Source organism: Amblyomma americanum, chromosome 5 (assembly GCF_052857255.1).
Source record: "Amblyomma americanum isolate KBUSLIRL-KWMA chromosome 5, ASM5285725v1, whole genome shotgun sequence".
NCBI classification, from domain to species: domain Eukaryota; kingdom Metazoa; phylum Arthropoda; class Arachnida; order Ixodida; family Ixodidae; genus Amblyomma; species Amblyomma americanum.
In genome coordinates, this window is record NC_135501.1 from 189109866 (window position 1) to 189129002 (window position 19137).

Here is a 19137-nt window from a genome sequence, read left to right on the forward strand (position 1 = left end):
TTCTTTCACTCCCTCCTTTATCCCTTCCCTTAGGCGCGGTTCAGGTGTCTGCTGATATATGAGGCAGATACTGGGCCATTTCCTTTCCCCAAAAAACCAATTATATTTATGTACATGAACTCTTGCAAACATGTTCCCACTTACCTGAACCTTGATAACACAAATGCATTATTACTATAAAGAAAGATCACAACAGACTGCATTGACATGTTCAGTCTTTTTTTTATTTTCTTCTCGCTTCATCTGTATTACAACTGTGCTGAAAATGTAGGAAAGGGAATGAAAATTCTTTTGAATGTTGATTTTGCATCCAAAAGTGTGCCCCAGGGAGATTCAACCGATGCACAGCCCTATAAAGAATGCGGAGATTAAAATGCCACACCTGCATAGCTGGAAAAAAACGGATGCTTGTTTCCATGTGAAGCTGGGACCCACGACGCATGTGACTCAGTAAGCAATGGCTACCATCGGCTAACGCCTTCTTCAGACTGTGGTCGTAACAAGTGCCTCGCAGGCACGGAATAAATAAAAATGCATGCCATAACGTTCTTTTCACCCTTTGGAAACTGTATGTAGAGCACTGTGCACAGTGCACACATGGGTAAATTGCTAAGCGCAGTTTTGGAAGGAAAGCTTCAAGCCATGATTCGCGAAATGAACATAGCGTATTATGCAATGCAACTTACACGAAAATGAACTTCATTTTAGATTTTCCCCTCCATGTTTAGTTCATTTCAACATGTCATGGTCACGGCAGTAGACAACACGACATCTAATACAGAAAACTTTTGCTTAGACATATAATGTCCAGCCCAACCATGGCACTTCCAGATGAAGTTAATCAAGCATCCAAAATTTGAAACATTGAAACGCGTAAAGAGTTTCAGACATCCAGACAGAGTTATCAAGCTATAGCAGGCAATTTTTAAATATTTGCATTAGGTATTCAGTAACTTTGCAAGCATATGTTATGCTGCAAAGTGCAGCTCTCATGGAAATAAGAGATAACATAAAAATGTAGAGAATTAAAATTTCAGAATGTCAGCACAATCAATTTCTCTGTTGCTCTATTTGAAATAATTAACAGAGTGATTCTGTAATATGTTCCTGGAGTAACTGCCTCTGCTTAACTTCCATCGTGTCCGACCTGCATTTTGAAACAAACCTGGCGCTTTAGAGCTGCGAAAAGCACAAATACATCCTCGTTAATCGTTCAGCATGACATCACCATTCATTATAGAAAGGCAATCATTACGACCGCAGTTTGAATGCAGCCGGCTCAATAGTTCGTAATGTTTGGTTTCCAGTCAATAAGAAAGGTTAACAAATGAAAAATAAAATGCTGCTGCTGTTCTAAATTGTTGACCTTAGGCATTTTATCCTTATCGCTTCACACTGTGACTGTACAGCTCAGAGGTCAAGGCAATGGCAGAAGCTAAACTCAAGAAAAGAAAATAGTGCACTCTTGTGTCGACCTTCACACTGAGCCCAAAATGGCGGCAGGAGTGTTGGTGGTGGTGGGGAAGGGACCGGGATCAGAACGAAAACAAAATGTTCACTGCCCTCCCGCTGCAGACGCTGACTCGTCTCCTATAAGGTCATCTATGCTATATTAAGTGTATATATAATATATAGATATCTTATATCTATATAAATTTTGTATCACAATTCGCCATCATGGCTTGCCCGCACGCGTGCCCGCTACGCACAAAGCGCTTTGGGAAGAAGGATTAAGAGGGCAGGAAGGAATGGGAGAGAGAGAGACATGGGCAGCACGGCGAAGCAATGACCATGGGGATGCACCGGTACACTCAAAACACACGCACTTCAGGCACACTAAAACACTGCGCAGAAGATACAACTTCTGTCTACGAAGCTCCGAGACTGAGGATCAAAAGTGAGCTGGTGACTTTTTAGCTCTCTGTTGGCTGTTGCGACAGAAACGATTGTTTATACGGCATTTACATGGATTGTTTCTGCGAGATCACCAGGGTTTAAGTTAAGGCATACATTGGGTTAGCTTTAGCTGTGTTTGTTGCATCCACTTCAAAGATGATGTGATACTGACATTTTTTCAGGACTTGTTTCAACTGTCGGTACAGCTTCTTGAATGTATGCATGGCAAGAAGGTTGCAATATATTTGAGATTTCCTTGCAAACATTCATGCAAGGTTTGATGTCAGCCCATTGCTAAAACTGGATGCATCACAGCACTGGACAAAAAGGGAATTAAAATTCTAGCTGCCTGTTTCTAGTAATGCAGATAAATATAACGCATGACAAAGTTTTGCTTATATTTTTTTCTTGCTGCACACTGACATGAAAAGGGGACAAAATTGAGCTGCTTTAACATATGCAAGCCATGAAACGCTGAGCTTCTAGACTCATGTTAGTCAATGTAAAGAAAAGCAATGCAGTGTTTATGTGAGCTGAGACATCATGTCAGTCTTGGGGCTTTGTGGACAAATATTGTAGAAAACCGAGAAAGAATTCAGAAAACTATAATCACAGAGACAAAAATGATGCACACAAGAGGCAGACGTACAACAAGCACACTCGCGGGTGTCATTGACAAAAGACTCACACACAAAAAAATGGAAACATGCACCATAAACAAAAAAATCCCTTGCAAACATTGGAATGTGTCGTGGCATAAAGCCGACTGAGCTTTCAGGTCTCGAGAGACAAAAACACACTTATGTACACAGAAAGCAGGTCGAGGGGGCTGAGTAGAGATGCAAGCACACAACATCCGGATTTAAGGAGATGTGGTTGGGGAAGAGGGTTGAGACCAACGGTAACAACAAATACTACAACAGGAGGCTTGCCAAAGTAAAATAAAAATGTAAGCAAGGAAAGCCGGTCACTGGGAGATAGCTTCATTTTTTTTTGTCTCATTTTTGTCATCGCGAACGCGGGTACGCGCTCACGTAAGTTGCAACAAACAACTCTCTTCACCATTTTTCTTGTTTGTCTGCCGCGCCACCGGGACGTACTCGCGCAAAATATGACGGCCCTCTGCTGACGCGAACCGGCGTACGCCCGTTGGTCTTTGTGCCGAAATTGTTCGCAGAGGGCGCCGCAGTCTCATGACATCGAGTCTCACTCACCATCATGTACACGCGCGCACACACACACGCGGGGAAACGGTGCCGGAGCAGCGAAAAAACAACGAGCCAAACTGGTGCGTGTAGCTGGACGCTACGTGTTGGGCTGCTGCGAGTACCAGGCGCCGTTGGGCTTGCCGTACAGGTGAAAGCCGCCCGCGTAGAGCTGCTGCTCCTGCGGCGTCGCGTAGTCCAGGCTCCCGGGATGGACGAGCACTTGCGGCTTGAGGGGCAACTCGGCGGCCGACACGTAGTGGCGCATATGGGGCATGGCCGCAGCTGCTGCCACAGCCGCCGCCTCGGAGAAGGCCGGGCTCTCGGTCAGGCCCAGCTTGTTGTCGCGCGGGGACACCGAGGACGGCGGCGTGACAGCCGAGAAGGGCGGCGGTGGCTCCACGTAGCCAGCGTACGGGGGCAGCACGAACGCGTCAGGTGTCGTCCACGGCCCGTCGGGGGGCGTCGGCACGTCTCCATAGTACGTCGGCCGCGAGGCGGCCGCGGACACGTGCGACCCGGACCGTATCACCGACTCGCGGTTGACGTACAGCTGCCGCAGCAGCGTCGATGCCGGCAGGGGCCCGCCGTGAGGCGAGGCCCCTGTCGCGGAGGCGCCGGCGACCCCCGACTGGGGTCCCCCAATCCACTGGATGGCCGCTGAACGCGCCGAGCGCACCTCGGGCAGGTGCTTCTTCATGGCGTCCTCCAGCTCGCGCACGGTGAGCCCTTCGCCGGTGGAAACCTGGCCGCCTCCCCCCGCTTTCCAAGGCCTCGATAGGCCGTCGCAGGGGCCATCACACGAGTCGTCGCCCGTGCCCCCCGGAACGGAGGAGACGGCACCGGCGGACGAGCGGCCGCCGGCTGATGACGACGCTGGGTCATCAACAACCACAAGCGACGACGGTTCGGAGGCGCGCCCGAACCCATCGGGCGCCGGGGGGAGGCTTCGGGCCGGGCTTGGCGGCTGCAGGCTCGACGCGCGGCTGCCCGGCCGCGAGCACTTGGGGCTGGCGCGGCTCGAGCCGTGCTGCGAAGCGTCGTCCGAGCTTCGCTTGCGCGAGCCCTTGGTGCTGGACGGCGCTGCGGCGGCGGTCACCTCGTAGCGGGCAGGACTAGCCGATGCCGATGGATGTTCGGCTCCTTCCTGCGTGCAACACAGGCATAGTGCGAAGAGGTCAGATATGGGGCACGCACGGTCTGCTTCACGACCCGCTTCAAGACAGCAATTTAAGAGGAGACAAGTGCATGAAAGCTGGCCCATACGTACTACACAATACAACGTAGGATACATATGCCCAGCGGTTGCTTCTTCGATGGTGCAGCGTGGCCTTTGACATCCGTGGATTCGCGAAGCCGCTGTTGCAACAAATGAATGATATGGAGAATCGATCGGCTGAATGTCTAAATGATTAACTGACAGGCGCAAATTAATCAACTAAATTTAAATTTTGATTCCCTCGGGAGTCTTATCTCCCCAGTAAACTATATCCTCTCGTTCGCGATAGCTCAGTTGCTATGGTGTCATAGGCCACTGAATTATAATATCCTTTCTAGCTTCATCTTCGGACAAGGCAATATGAGGAGTGCAGTGTTCCACATGAATCCAGTCATCAGCCCAGTCAACAGCCTTGTTGCGATCCTTTCTAGCACTTGCCTCTTTTCGTGGAGTTGTCCCACTGTCGCAAATACAGTTCGGGCATACTATGTCCAAGAAGACACACCTCCGCAAGTTGATCAGACGGCACTGTTCCCAGTGCATGTCTGTTTGAGATGATATTCCCGGCCCCGTACTCAAGCAAGTTTTCGAAGTTGAAATTTTTCAATCACTGGCGGTTCCATCCTTGATTGAAATGTGATCAATAATGCTTCATTTGGAGGATTTTCCCTTTTTCAGGAAATCTGAGCAGTAAATTTTCCGAAAAGAAAATTTTTAGCGAGTTTCAGGGAATTTAAAGAACTGAAATCATCCCACTTCTTCCAAATTGACAGAATGTTCAGGTTCCTGCACGGAAAAATGACCTGAAATAGGGAACTTTAAGTCTAACTGGGGGAATTTTCGTTTACGGTATGGAACATCACTGAATGTGATGACTCAAGTTTAGTCATCACATTCATGACATTTGGTCACATTTACTCGCGAATGTGATCATGACTAAATGCGAGTAAAAGTCCATTGCTGGGCCCGTACTGAAGCCAGTACTGAAAGGCTCACTCTCAAGCGAGATATAGGGTCAAGTTTGAGGGTCAATGTGAGCGAAAAGCTCTCAAGTATCAAAAAAGCACACATCATTGCTGTGCTCGTCTGGTGAACTTGCAGTGGTCAACAGTACATGCTCAGCTGGCAGCAAGTACACATGCACCTGAGCGCTCGGTGCACAAGTGGTAAGACTCTATAGGCATTAAACATGCAGCTGGGCAAAGGGCTCCTTGTTCTAAAGGCCATGCTCACGTGGGCTCTAAAATTGACGCGTGCGTTTCAACCAGGAATGGGAGGAGCTGGAAACCAAAGATGTGAACAAAACAGTCTGACGTGTGCTGTTTTTTGGGGCTAGCAAATGTAAGTGCGAGGGATACGTCAAGTGCTGGGTGGCGTGCTCTGAAGAGGGCAGATCCCAGGGCATAAAAGTGTTGTGCGTGATATGTTGGGAAGTAGTAACACTCTGTGCACCCTCTGACCTGATAGGCGTCCACGTATGTGTGGCAGGCCATTTGAACGTAGTTCGAATCGGACCGCCTCGTGCCCCGAATCTGCGCAGCCAGCATGGAGCAAAGACAGGGTGTGACCAACTCGACGCCCAGCATCTTGGACGCACACGTGACATTTTAGGTAATATTAGGTACGTTCACAAGCGATGAAAGTGCCAGCACTGATTTCGAACTGGTTTCACACATTAACAATAAATTTGTAGTCGCTAAAAGCTCTATACATTGTCGGTTACCCTTTGTTCAGTGTAGCTTTGCTGATATCCCAATGAGTTTGCACATCTGATGACTCATTCACAAATGTGGAATTTCCACTGACAAAGAAAACTGTATTGGATGTTCAGCTCTTGCAACAGCACTATGCCCTGAACTCTTTATTTGACGATTTGTAAGGCACTGGTGGGCCCCCTTAGCCAATTCCATCAGCACAATTTTATTTTTTGTCACATATCTTTTTTTTCAGCACTTTCTACCCTGAGATAGGCAGGGTGGTCAGAGAATACTCTTTTGTACAGAATACTTCCTCTGTGGTTTTAAGCACACTGAAAAAAATCCCTGCCTCTCATTAGAGAGTTTTCTCTCCCTCTTTATGATGTCACTCAACAGACATTGAGCATAGAACGTCAGTGCCATCGAGCTTTGCGGCATCAATGCCTGCTCGGGTGTATTATACACAATTATAAATCGTTGACTACTGGTGTGGCTCTCTAAACAGTGACTCTTGTGTGGGCGAGATGTGAATATTTAACAAGGCGAAGTTCTTGCTTTGCCACTTACTATTCTCCGCACTGAGGAATATGGGCATGCTTATGTTCAACTTAGAAAGCATAACTCTCCACTGCTGGAAGATTGTCAGGGCGAATCAAGCGTAATTGAAAAAAAATGTTAAATTTTAGCATCCTGTAGTGTTTCAGCTTTTAGTTCAGTGCTTGCTTACGACATGCAAATGCGGTTCTCATATGCTAAAGCATTCACGGAGAGGTCATCGTGATTGCGGTTGCTTGATAAACTTGCCCAATCTCGCAGCTCCTGAAATCCAGTGACCGGACCCCGCGAAGACGTGGTAGTATCGTTGCCGCAACCTGAACAACTCACCTGTTCACAGCCATGCGGATTGTTCATATCAAAAGACTGCTTGGGACCACACCACATGCAAAACCACACCAATGCCACAGAGCCTCAAATATTGGTTGCATGTCAATCCCGCTCTAAAGCAAGAACATAAAGTTCTACTTGCCTGGCTTGGCTAGCGCAAATGATGAAATGACTTTGCTCGCTCACTGGACAGCTTCACCATTCACTGATATACTCATTTACTCGTATTCACAGTTACACGCGATTCACATCCTCATTTATTCTTATTCACAGTTACACATGATTCACCTCAGTTCTTGCAAATGCTGACTGCAGTCGACGCATATGCACAGCTGAGGCTGTAGGCGTTTAGTGATCCCAATAAAGGTGGGACAAGTTTTCTTGCCGGAAAGAAGCTTGTCTTTCGAAATAATTTAAATCGCTCACGTGCCCGGCAGAGCTGGCGCATAAGGATGGTCAGGAAGAGCTCACCTCCAATGACTATATATGCGGTCTTGCTCAGTAAACTGGCTTAAGACGACCTGACCTTCCACTCAATCAGCAAGCATGGGGTTCACGTAGACAAAGTCTGGCATTGTTTCAGAGCGAGGCAGTGAACCGGATGTGCTTCAAAAAAGACAGACCTTGGCGTTCCTGAGCGAGTCGAGTTTCCCCACGGCGCCCAGCTGCGTCAGGTGCTGCTGCTGCTGGTCGGCGGCCGAGGGGACGTCCTGACTCCCTCCCAGCGCCGACGATGGCGCAGGCTCATGGTTTTTCGGGGACGGCTCAGCGGCACGGCCGGGAGACCGCTCCTCTGCAGAGATGACAGATACAGCTTTTGAATTAACTCTGAAATCTGGGCACATTGGTGTACGTTGATTGTTTCAGAAAGCGTGAAAAATGAGGAAGGGACATGAACAAAGTCAATGGGACAGGCGTTTGTCACATCTACTTTGTTCCTGTCTCGTTCTCATGTCTGCGCTCTTTGAGGCTCATTGTTTTGCTTTGCTGGGTCATCGACACGTCTGGTAACGATATTAGTTCCATAGTAGTACTAGTTGAAGAAGATGACAATTTGCAATGCACAGCGCACGAGAATGTGTATATTAATTCTATAGCAGTATTGGAAGACAACAACAATGTGCAGTGCATAGCACGAGAGTGTGTTGCAGTTTAACACGGGGTGTTATTGGCTGTGGCGATAGCATAGTGCTATCGTTCAGTGGCTAGCAAAGCTGATCTTTTCGCGGCGGCATGGGTTCGAATATCAGTCGCACCAATGTTTACTTTTATTTATTTATCATTTGGCACAGTTACACCGATGCTGGTGACGCGGCTCAACCCACGAACGGCGCTTAAGAGCTGTGCTCGAAAGAGGAAGAAACTTTTTTTCTACGCAGGATTGTGAGCAACATCTTTGTCTGGAGTAGCGGAAAACTCTTCAAAGTCTCTCATATCAAATCCGCATTCATAAGGATACCCCACAGCTCGTCCCGGTGAGTATGGCGAGACGGAAGCATGCTTCCTCCATGGCTCACCTCGCGGTTCATTGTCCGGCGTGGAGCCCCTCTCGGAGTTGCTCGGGTCGTCGGGCTTGATGTCTCCGATGCCACGCAACTGACTGCAGTCCATCACGCAATGCTCATACTCCACGCCACTGCATCCAGAAGACAGAAGGTCGAAGCATGGTAAAAAAAAATTAAACAAACAGCTAGGCTCAGTGGCTTGGCACATGAATCAGCGAAAGCTGTTATAGCTTTGGTTTAGCCATATAGCCCTGCGTTCTGCCGTGGAACCACCCTCAGGTTGCACATCTCTTCCTGCCATTGTAGCCGTCCCCTGGGTTCTTCCTGTGGCAGCCAACTTCCAGTTGTACATTCCTTTGCTCTCGCAAAACCTCACAACCCAATAGGCCACCCGTCGCCTCCCACCGTCTTTCTTCCCTCTCCCTCCTTTTCCCTAAACTTGGAGACAGGGATGCCCTTTCTCCACTTTGCCATCTATTAAGGCTGGCAGGTGGTGGCCAGTAAATAAAATGGAATCAAATAAATTCAATTAGTTTGCTAAGTAATCAAGGTCTTACGGCTGACACTCAACATTCCACAGTAGAATGCACGGCTATATAGTTAAACCAAAGCTATAACAGCTTTCGCTGTAAATGTCACATATGGCGAAGCACTAAATGTCAGCATAAAGACTATATATCCAGATAGCATTGCATAAAAATGGGGCGTGTCACTTTTAGATGACAACAACCATCCTCACACAGTATAGAATTTTCACAATTCGCATTGACACCACATCCCAAAATATACTACAGGAAAGAAAAAGCCATAAAATGGAAAAGCAGAACAGCTTCAATGCTAGTAGCAAAATAATGATAATAACAAAAGATGCGTGCCACGTACCTGAGGACGTAGTTGACGCAGATGATGCTCTGCTCTTCGGAGTTCTTGTTGTTGCAGATGACTGTGGCGCAGGTCTGCATCCAGGTGTAGCCGCCGTTCTTGTTTATGAGCCGGTAGTAGCCACTCATCACTTGGCCCTTGTTCATCACTGCACACAGCAACAATGGTACATAATGTATCTGAGGTGCACGCAGTGGCTACAGCTGCAGCTTAGCGCATCTACCACACCAACGAATGTTTCCCCACTGCTGGTCCCATCATCAACGCTGCAAAACTACAGAAACCAAAAAGGTGTGTCTGTATGATAGGAAAGACCGTCATTCCCCAACAAAAACAGGCATTGGTCACCCACATAACATTGCGTACTGTCAGCAGCCCACAAACTGTGTGACAGGCACCAACAGTGCAAACAGTCATTGTATCCATTAGAAATTTGAAAAAGAAGGCGTCTGCTGCTGAATGCTACTGATTTCTAACAAATTTTTTCAACTGAAGCCCAATTTGGCACGAAGCCGGCTGCGACTTTACTGACACAACAGACCATGATCTACACCAATGATAGCTTACGGTACCGGTAAATTTAACAGTGAAATCCAGGCAAAAAAAAATTCATGAAAAACATGAATAGCTTGAAAATAGCGCAAGAAGAGGAGGCCGCAATGAAACACACAGAAGCTGACTCCACAGTGGCTTGTACAGAACTGCGCGCATCTTTACTACGTACTCGTACGTGTCGAGTAACTTTTTTGAAGAAAAGAGCCAACTTTGTTTCAGAGAAAATGGCCCTCATTTTCTTTCCGATTCCCCTTTGTCCGCCTTTGTGTATAAAGGAGATGACGCTGCAAGCGCCTGTATAGACGTAACTATATAGAGAGTTATAGCATAACGTGAACCTAGATCCGCTACCGTGATCCGCTTCCGTAGGGCACCACGCATACACGCTGATTGGTCCCAACACAGCAGGCACGCACTCAGATGACGGCACGTGGCGCCATCTGGCGCCCTCAGGGCGTTGTCCACACGCACAGTGGTGCCTCTCGGAAGCAGATCACGATAGCGGATCGCGCTATGTTTCAACTCTTTATAATAGAGAGTTATAGCATAGCGCAATCCGCGATCTCCTCCCATGATCCGCTACCGCCGGGTACTGATGGGTACATGCTGATTGGTTCCGACGTGGCTTGCGCGCATGCAGCTGACTAGAGTAACTGGAAAAAACTCTACAGCTGACGGGCACGTGGAGCTATCTGGCGCCCCCAGGGCGATCTGCGCATGCGCAGTGGTGCCTCACGGAAGCGGATCACGGTAGCGGATTGCGCTATGCTATAACTCTCTAGTTTTTCAGTGTTAGGGAAGAAGGAACAGTGTGTCACTCACGGTCCACGTGACACTTTCGCAGCTTCTGCACGTCCTGTCCGTGCACCAGGGAGTACAGGTTCCGGCCAGCCAGGTCCTCGGGGCTGTAGTCGAGAAGGTCGGCGACGCGGGGCTCACAGTGCGCGATGCGGAAGTCGAAGCCCAGCCGCGTGACGAACATGTCGCACTCGAGCCGCACCTCGTTCACCGAGGGCGGCGGCAGCGCGATGGCCATCGCCACCATGCCCAGGATCTGCGGCGGCTGCTTGGAGCGGCCCGGCGAGAAGGAGTACTGGGGCCGCAGGTGGCACAGCACCAGGACCACCTGCAAGGCGCCGCCTAGTCGGTCAATTCACGCGCCACACTTTTTTGCGAAACGCTGCTGCTGAACGTGGCGCGCCCACGCCATAATTAGTAAAGACCGCATCGTTATGCGTCGCAAGCAGAAACTTCAAGATGAGTGGCGTGTTGCTGGGCGACTCAGTTCCGTATAGTCAGAAAAAATTCTGAGGGCACTTAAGTCTGCTTACGTGCAGGAATGCGAAAGCATAGAACTTTCTAGAATGCAGGTTTTTTCCCATGGTGCCTGTAGGCGTTGCATTTTTGTTTTTATTTTTCATTTTCGTCTCTTTTATTTGTTCTAATTTTATGTAACTTTATTTGATTTTATAACTTTTTATTTTTATTTCTGTTCAGTTTTTATTTTCTTTCCATTTTATTTTTAATCAATTGCGAATTAACTGCTGATTACTAACCACCCATTACTTAGTAATTGCTAAGAGTATATGGGTTATAGCAATTATGCCATTGATGACGTCATAGTGTGACAGATTTCGCGGACGGACGGACGAACGGACAGGCAACGATGAGCCATTAAAGGCTTTCGCCTTAGAGAGCACAACAGTAAAAGGACAAAGAGCGACAAGGAATGAAATTCAAAAGTCCTGCGAATGTCGTGCATTGCTTGAAGCAGCCCTGGCCCGTGAGCGAACGGGCGCGCTTCACCATGTGGACGTTTCCACGCACGCCATACGGGGCCGGTTACGTGACGTCTTTACCAAAAGTAACCCATAAACGGGGATTATTTCTTAGCCGTGTGGCGCAGCATGTGAGGGAGATGCCCTAGTCTTTAAGTCTGTGTAAGGTAAAGAGAACCTCTGTCCTCACCTCTCGGGAAGTAAATCCTGTTGCTCAGTTACTTTCGGCAAAGGAGGTTCATTAGAGGAATCCTGAATTATGCTTCCATTCCTTTAGTACTTTTTTCTGAACGTTGTAGACGGCCTCAGGGCATAAAAGATGCTAATGAGCATCTTAATGCCTGACCTGGCATTGTTATGTTTTTCTTTTTCACTTAGATGTGATGTTGTTGGCATCTGTTGTTACTCATTTCTTTCGTCACGTTTCATTAAAGACGCTTGATGTTTTTTCTTTCTTTGGCACGGAAAATATGACAATGTAAGGGAAACTGCATGGGCACTGCGTGTAATCCATGTAATGCTCACCCGGTATCCGGAAGACTTGAAGTGGCAGCCTCGCTTCGTAAGAGTAGACTTCATGCGTACGCAGAAGGACCTTTCTAGACCCTTGTAGGCTGCGCTGCTACTGAGAGTCATCACCGGAGCTGTGAAAACGGAGCGCCAAAGAGGAGGATCACCTACAATGTCACGCGCCGCCTCGAGAAGGCCAGACAGAAACTTTAAGCAACAAAGTGACACAGGAGAGAATACTGCGGACATTTACAAGGACACAGCGGAGAAAATGAAACAATGTCTCACGCTGTACCAATGTACGTTTCGACCGCTGCTCTCCGGGGAATGAACTAACGAAAAGCCTAATATGCTTTCCCCATAGAATAATACCCTAACGCGTACAAGGGCTACTAACCTCCAGAAACAGAACGTAAACGGAACTTTAAGAAAGTTGATTGTTGGCACGTGCGCTTAATCCGCCAACCAGTCGATAATGTGGCGTTGCACTGTCATTTCAGAAACCGAGCAGCTCATGCTATCTCCGCCTATAATCGGTCACATTCCGATTTCAAGATGTTCACAGAGCTGAGTTTAATCATTGGAGCATGAAAGAAAAAAAAACTAATATTACACTCCGCGACAACATTTTTTTTTTGCAGTGGAGAGGAAGCTACAAAATCGAAACACCCCACCCCTCTACCCTGCAGTATTTATAGCTCCCAGTTGCAGTTAATATTTCTGTCTTTAAACATAACATAGTGGCAATATTCGTGGTTTAAGGCATACTTCTAACATTAATGCCAGCTTTCAACGTTCGAAAGCCAAAGCAAAAACAGTTCCCCTCATTACAACGAAACTGCTATACTCGAGGACAGCTTTCTGTGGCTATGCAGAGGAAGCCACGCGGGCGAGGCTTCCACAAGTGTGCTCTTATCACACGCTCACGAGGGAGACAGATAAGAATTTTAGCTGGCTGCGCACGTACGTCGCTTCCCCTGCGTAGCCACAGAAAGCTGTACCCAAGTAAAGGCACGTCTTGTCACAAGAAGCTTCCATAGATGACACCAGCTAAACCACCGATCTGAAATAGCATGCATGCCAGGCCAACAACCAGGCAGACCGCTTCTTTTTCATTAAAGTCTCTCTTCTCCTCCTCCTCCTAAACCACCGATGCATTGATGCAGACCACGCAGAGAGCAACGAGCCAGGCAGCCAGGCGCACCGTTGTGCGGCCTATTTAGCGGCCAGGCGCATTGTCGTGCGGCATATTTAGCGGAACGACGCAGTTACGAACGCTCCGCAGCTGTAAACTTTCCCTTTAAAGCCAAGGCAAGCAGCCACAGAATATAGGAAAGCGACCCTTTTGTGATGAGCAATGCGTCACGCAAATTCGCAGTTAATCCGCGCATGTCGATATGGTTCCAGTGCATATATATGTACCTGGTCTGTCGAGGGAGTTTGGCGTCGAGGATCCGTCGTCCGAGCCCCCCGAGCCTCCCGAAGGTGAGGAGACCGACTGCGACAGGTTGATGCCGAGCTGCTCAGCAAGCTCGGCGTGGTCCTGATGGTGCACGTAGTCGAACACGCTGCTGCCTGTCATCTCCACCTGACAAACCACGGGGTGGGAACCTTAGACACCAGAGCACCACATAGAGACGCCCTAGCACTTCGGGAAGAGAGATGGAACGCCGTGCGTACGGCAGTACACGAGGAAAGGTTCTGTCGGTGCACGTGGTGTACGCAACTAGATTACTTGATTACTCTCAATCACTCAGTACAGAAGTTCTGTTTCAGTAAGCAGCAAATTTCAATTACAAACAAAATATCTAAATACGTTCCCGTCAACATCAGTAACTGCTGGCGCTACTGATGTTGAGCTGGAGGGGCTTATACATTAGCAGGGACCACAGTAAGTCTGTAGAAATGTTTTCGAGGGAGGTCGTTTCCACAGTAACAACCAAATGTCACATGGAACAGAGCACAGAATTGGTAACTGACCGGCAACTACCCCATATGTGAGGACTTGCGAAGGATAAAAAAATATAGAAAATGAGACAGAATGGTGACTGTATGAAAAAGACTTTGCTATTCTTACCTGGGACAGTCCAAGGTAGATGGACACGGTTTCCGAAATGTACAAAAAGCGGCCATCTGCTCCCAGCGCAAAGGTAAAACCATCTAGTGACTGCAAGGATGAAAATGCAGAGGGAAAGAAAAGAGAACATTATGTCAAACTGCGTCGGTTATGGGGCATGTTGCGAGCTCTTTGCATGTGCAAATTGCGCGTGAAAAGACACACACAACATGCTACATACAGAGCGCAAAAAACAGCGCATAAAAAGGAGCGACGACGCACGGCACAATGTATCCAGGATCAGGATAGCACGGCGGTCATCCACCGTCTCTTTAGTTTACGCTCCCTTTGTTTCCGCCATGTCGAAATACCAATTCACATAGGTCAGCGACAATGGAAACAGATCGGTTTCTAGGAAACCGGGGCTTGCATTTTGCTGGTAAGAGTTGACGTAACAAAAACTATGGCGACGCTTAAATCACATTACGAAAGGAATGCGATATCATTAGATTTCAGATTTGTTGCCGCTTCTGCTGCATGTGTTTGCGTCAGTTTCCTTGAAATCGTTGCACCAGCAACTTCCATGTTTAAACTGCTAAATAGAGTAGCAGGTATCCGCCATGCTGTGGCAGTGCCGCCGCTTGCAATCAAACATTTTTTCTGATTTTTTATTTACATTCTCCATATAGGCTGTTTTCTAGGAACTAGGTTGTTCACAACCAAGTGGGCACGTTGCGATGACATCATAAGGTAACGTGACCTCTCTCGACCAATCAGGATGGCCCACCTCCGCATATTTTGATGACGTCACAACGTCACGTTACTTCGCCACACCAATCAGCGAATTTCGTGACACCGGACATCGGCGCGGTTTGATCCTGACGTGAACTCTAATGATGTCGAATTAATAAGCCACCGCCATTCTCCACACCTTTGCGAACTTATATTTTTTTTATTTTTCGTGCATTCATATGTAACCAGTCGACACAGCGGAGAGGCAATTGTTAGCCGAGGCTTGCAATACGCACGTAATAAATCAGCGGCTCTGTCCGCCGTGACTTTCATCTGGCGAAAAGCGAACTAATGGGACAGTGAGCGCGAAACAAGGAGCGCCAAAGGAGTGTCCTCAAGTTTTCATCCAGCTCAGAGCTAAGGCTGCAGGACAAGCGTGGACTCGAAGGATACCAGGGAAAAAATCGTCCTCAGGATACACTATTCCAGAGAGGGCCCATACGCTAGCAGAATGCGACATTAGATGCGAGAGTGTACACATACACAAAAAGAGTGTGCATACAAAAAACCATGGTTTCCCTTCGTTGAGAGAGTTTGGAAATTATACTTGCGCCTCTGTGCGTGCGCTTAGAGGTCCGACGGAGTTGTTTTTTTTTTAATTGGTTTTCGGGGAAAGGAAATGGCGCAGTACCTGTCTCATATATCGTTGGACACCTGAACCGCGCCGTAAGGGAAGGGATAAAGGAGGGAGTGAAAGAAGGAAGAGGTGCCGTAGTGGAGGGCTCCGGAATAATTTCGACCACCTGGGGATCTTTAACGTGCACTGACATCGCATAGCGTACGTGCGCCTTGACGTTTTGCCTCCATAAAAACGCAGGCGCGGCGGTCGGGTTCGAACCCGAAACTCCGGATCAGTAGCCGAGCGCCCTAACCACTGAGCCACCGCGGTGGAGAAGTGGAGAAAATGAGGATTTGGCCACGAACAGGCTTTCAGGGGATGCGCGCATACAGAACTGCTAGAAGCAATGCGTCGAAATCTTAGGCTGCGGGAATCACGCGACTTTGCAGTTCGGTGCACTGCGGGCGATATTAGGAGTGTCTGAAAACAGGCAGTCGATGTTGGCGCAAGGAAGCCTTGGTGGGGCTAGCTCACCACACTGTTTAATGAAAGCATACATCTAGGTACGTTGCAACCAACGACTGGCGTTCCTGCAGGCTTGTATATGGACACAAAAATAAAAGGTCGTGTTCCACTCGAAGAGCCTGCATGCCTCAGCGGCAGGATATAAATTGCCGCGGTCCGTTTACTGAGTGCTATGGTAGAGATTCTACTGCCGGAAGAATCCGCAATGTTAATCGCACCAGTAGCTTGCAACAACCTCAACCTCTCTATTAAGAAAATGGGCAGGAAGTGAAATCCTGTCAGAAGCGTGTACGGGCCTGATTAAATATTAGACACGAATCGGCTACAAATGAATTAATATAGCATGATACAATTTCTTTTTGACTACTTATTATTATTATTGGAAGAGAGCCGGCATTCGGATGGATCTGCGGGTCTGGCTTTCGTAGCAACTTTCTGTAGTCTGTTGGTTAATTTGTTGAGCTGAAGAAGAAAGATGGCACGTGAGCACAACAGCGCTTTTTAGACTTCATGTGATTTCGGTTCACACGATGTTAGAAGAATCTACAATTTACATGCAAAATTTCCATTTGCTGAGGGCCCACGGGCGTACATGATGTTAAAGCACTCGTCAACTAACCGATAAACGCACTGCATGCAAGTTTTCAGCATAGGCCACTGCGAGCGGTCCGATCGTCGGCTCTACCACAAAGCTGAACACGGAGCTGGCTCTCATCACCCGCCGCGGTGGCTCAGTGGTTAGGGCGCTCGGCTGCTCATCCGGAGTTCCCGGGTTCGAACCCGACCGCGGCGGCTGCGTTTTTATGGAGGAAAAACACTAAGGCCCCCGTGTGCTGTGCGAAGTCTGGGCATGCACGTTAAAGATCCCCAGGTGGTGGAGATTATTTCGGAGCCCTCCACTACGGCACCTCTTTCTTCCTTTCTCCTTTAACTCCCTCCTTTATCCCTTCCCGTACAGCGCGGTTCCGGTGTCCGCCGAGATGTGAGACAGATACTGCGCCATTTCCTTTCCCCCAAAAAACAATTTTTTTTTCGCTCAGGCTCGTACGACAGTCAGTAGCGCCCAAAGCAAGAACAACAGAGAACACTTCAAACGCTAGTGAGCAGAAGTGAACACAGTAGTACAGGGGCTCGTTAACATGTATTTAGACAGAAGCCAACAGACTATGAAGCCATGGGAGGCATAGCCGAACTATGGTGTGCTGTTTTCCCTTGTTGCGTACGCTGTGAGCTTTGGTCACGAACAGTAAGGCTGTAGGCTTACACAACTGCCACAAGTGCCATAGTTCGTTTATTAAGTGACGTAAGCAATCGTGCGCACCAATAGAACCCGTGAATCTATGTTCGCGGGGAGGGGGGGGGGGGGGCACTTCCGTACAACGCATACGTTATACTTACAGGTATGCAACTAGCTCGAGCTCCTGCCTTGATCAGCTGCTCATTGTTCCTCAGGGGGAAAATCAAAGCGATTTCGCCGCCTCGACTGTGCTGAAGGGAATCAGCCGCACACGCTCTGTAACCACGGCCAACAGTTCAGCGCCGTAGATATAGCGCGCCAAGCAGCAACAGCGCCGCCAGTGTCAGGGCGCGGCGCGATGCCCAACAAGGAGCAACTCCCAACATCGTGGAAGAGGCGCGGCGCAGCAAGAGATCTCCCGAAGCTGCTCAGTATGCCCGGCGCGACTCTCGCGAGCTAAGCCTCGAGGAGGGAAGCAGTTGACGCGTTCCTTCCTTTTGCTCCTTTTTTTCCCCACTTCTTTTTCTGTCGGCAGAGAAGTCCCCGCTTCGTGGCTCCAGTTCTCGGGTCTACCGGGATAGGAAGGGTTCCTGGCACTAACGCGAGATGGCGCCGCCGTCGCAGCCACTCGTCCTGCCCTGCTATGCTGGCCTGGCGTCTCCGGGAGAGACGCAAAAAAATAGAGAAAAAAGAAGGTGATTCTGTAGAGGTGAACAAAAGAAGAAGCGCGGGTTTGGGTCCCAATCTGGGATTCAAACGCTCACAGTTCCCCGCTCGGGCGCCAGGATCTCGAAAGAGCTGCATGCGCAGGGTGGGTAACAAACACCGGGGCGGCGTTCGCTGTTCAGGCCCAAGCGATAAGATGACATCAGCGCGTGTGCTGAAAGGCGAAGCGAGTTGGGCAAGACACTGTCGGTCTCTCACGTGAGCGAGAGAGAGAGAGAGGAATGGAGATGCCTCAAGAAGTCGAGACGCGCTGGCGCGAGAGCTACGCCATGCGTTGGTATACAGCCACAGAGTCGGACAAAGGTGGCTCGTTCCGGCGCGGGCTCTGTTCGTGTCTCGCCTTCACTCCGTCGGTACGCGGGATTCGGGTCACGTTTCCGCGAGCGCGAGCTATGCGATGCGCCAGGCGTCGAGTCACTTCCCCCCCCCCCCCCCCCCTTTTTTTTTTCCTTTTCGACAAATATTCCGGGAAGGAGACGGGGAGCTTGGAAACGGAAGCGAGACTTTAGAGCATGTTCAGAAGCAAAGCAGCTTCAACGTTCGCAAAAAAAATAGAAAAAAATAGGCGGTCATCAGTTGTGCGCGAATACCGCGTACACACACAGCTATGCCGGCATAAATGCAACCCGCACTCGAAGTTTTCTTGGCGGTTCGTTGTTTGGATGTTCGACTGGTCACGTCTTCCCCCCGGATCGAGTTGCATAGTCATGAGTTGGACTTGAAATAAGACGCAGCACTTTGCAGGAAAGCAAGGGTGCAGACATATTTCAAAAACTGCAAGCGCGGACATCTCAGCAGCTTGCCTGCGAGGCAGATTGTCATTCTGAGTTTGAGGTTTAACGTCTCAAAGCGATTCAGGCTATGAGGGACGCCGTAGTGGAGGGCTCGGATGATGTCGACCATCTGGGGTTCTTTAACGTGCACTGACATCGAGTTTAACTCCACTGAATTCCGACCGATGCTGCCGGGATCGAACCTTCGTTTTTCGGATTAGCAACGAAGCCCCATAATCACTGAGCCACCGCGGTGGCTAGATCGTCACTCTGCCATCTCGTTTGGCTGAATGCAGCCGAATGTAACAATGTAATTGTAATCAATTATGTTTTTCCG

The 19137-nt window shown here is 48.8% G+C and overlaps 1 protein-coding gene across 3 annotated transcripts in view; it reads right to left on the minus strand.

Moving 5' to 3' along the window:
- Positions 1–203: 203 nt before the first annotated feature.
- Positions 204–19137, minus strand: part of trh (PAS domain-containing protein trachealess) — a 90364-nt gene continuing 71430 nt past the window's right edge. For 2 of the 3 annotated variants that reach the window (XM_077666186.1, XM_077666185.1), the window contains exons 4-11: positions 14210–14299; positions 13555–13720; positions 12148–12266; positions 10667–10970; positions 9290–9437; positions 8420–8538; positions 7526–7695; positions 204–4248 (exon numbers count right to left, since the gene is read on the minus strand). In XM_077666186.1, coding sequence (XP_077522312.1) covers positions 3202–4248; positions 7526–7695; positions 8420–8538; positions 9290–9437; positions 10667–10970; positions 12148–12266; positions 13555–13720; positions 14210–14299 — 2163 coding nt within the window. In that variant the 3' untranslated portion in view covers positions 204–3201. Of the gene's footprint in view, positions 4249–5780; positions 5853–7525; positions 7696–8419; positions 8539–9289; positions 9438–10666; positions 10971–12147; positions 12267–13554; positions 13721–14209; positions 14300–19137 lie in introns of all 3 variants that reach the window. The other variant, XM_077666188.1, reaches the window with a different exon arrangement.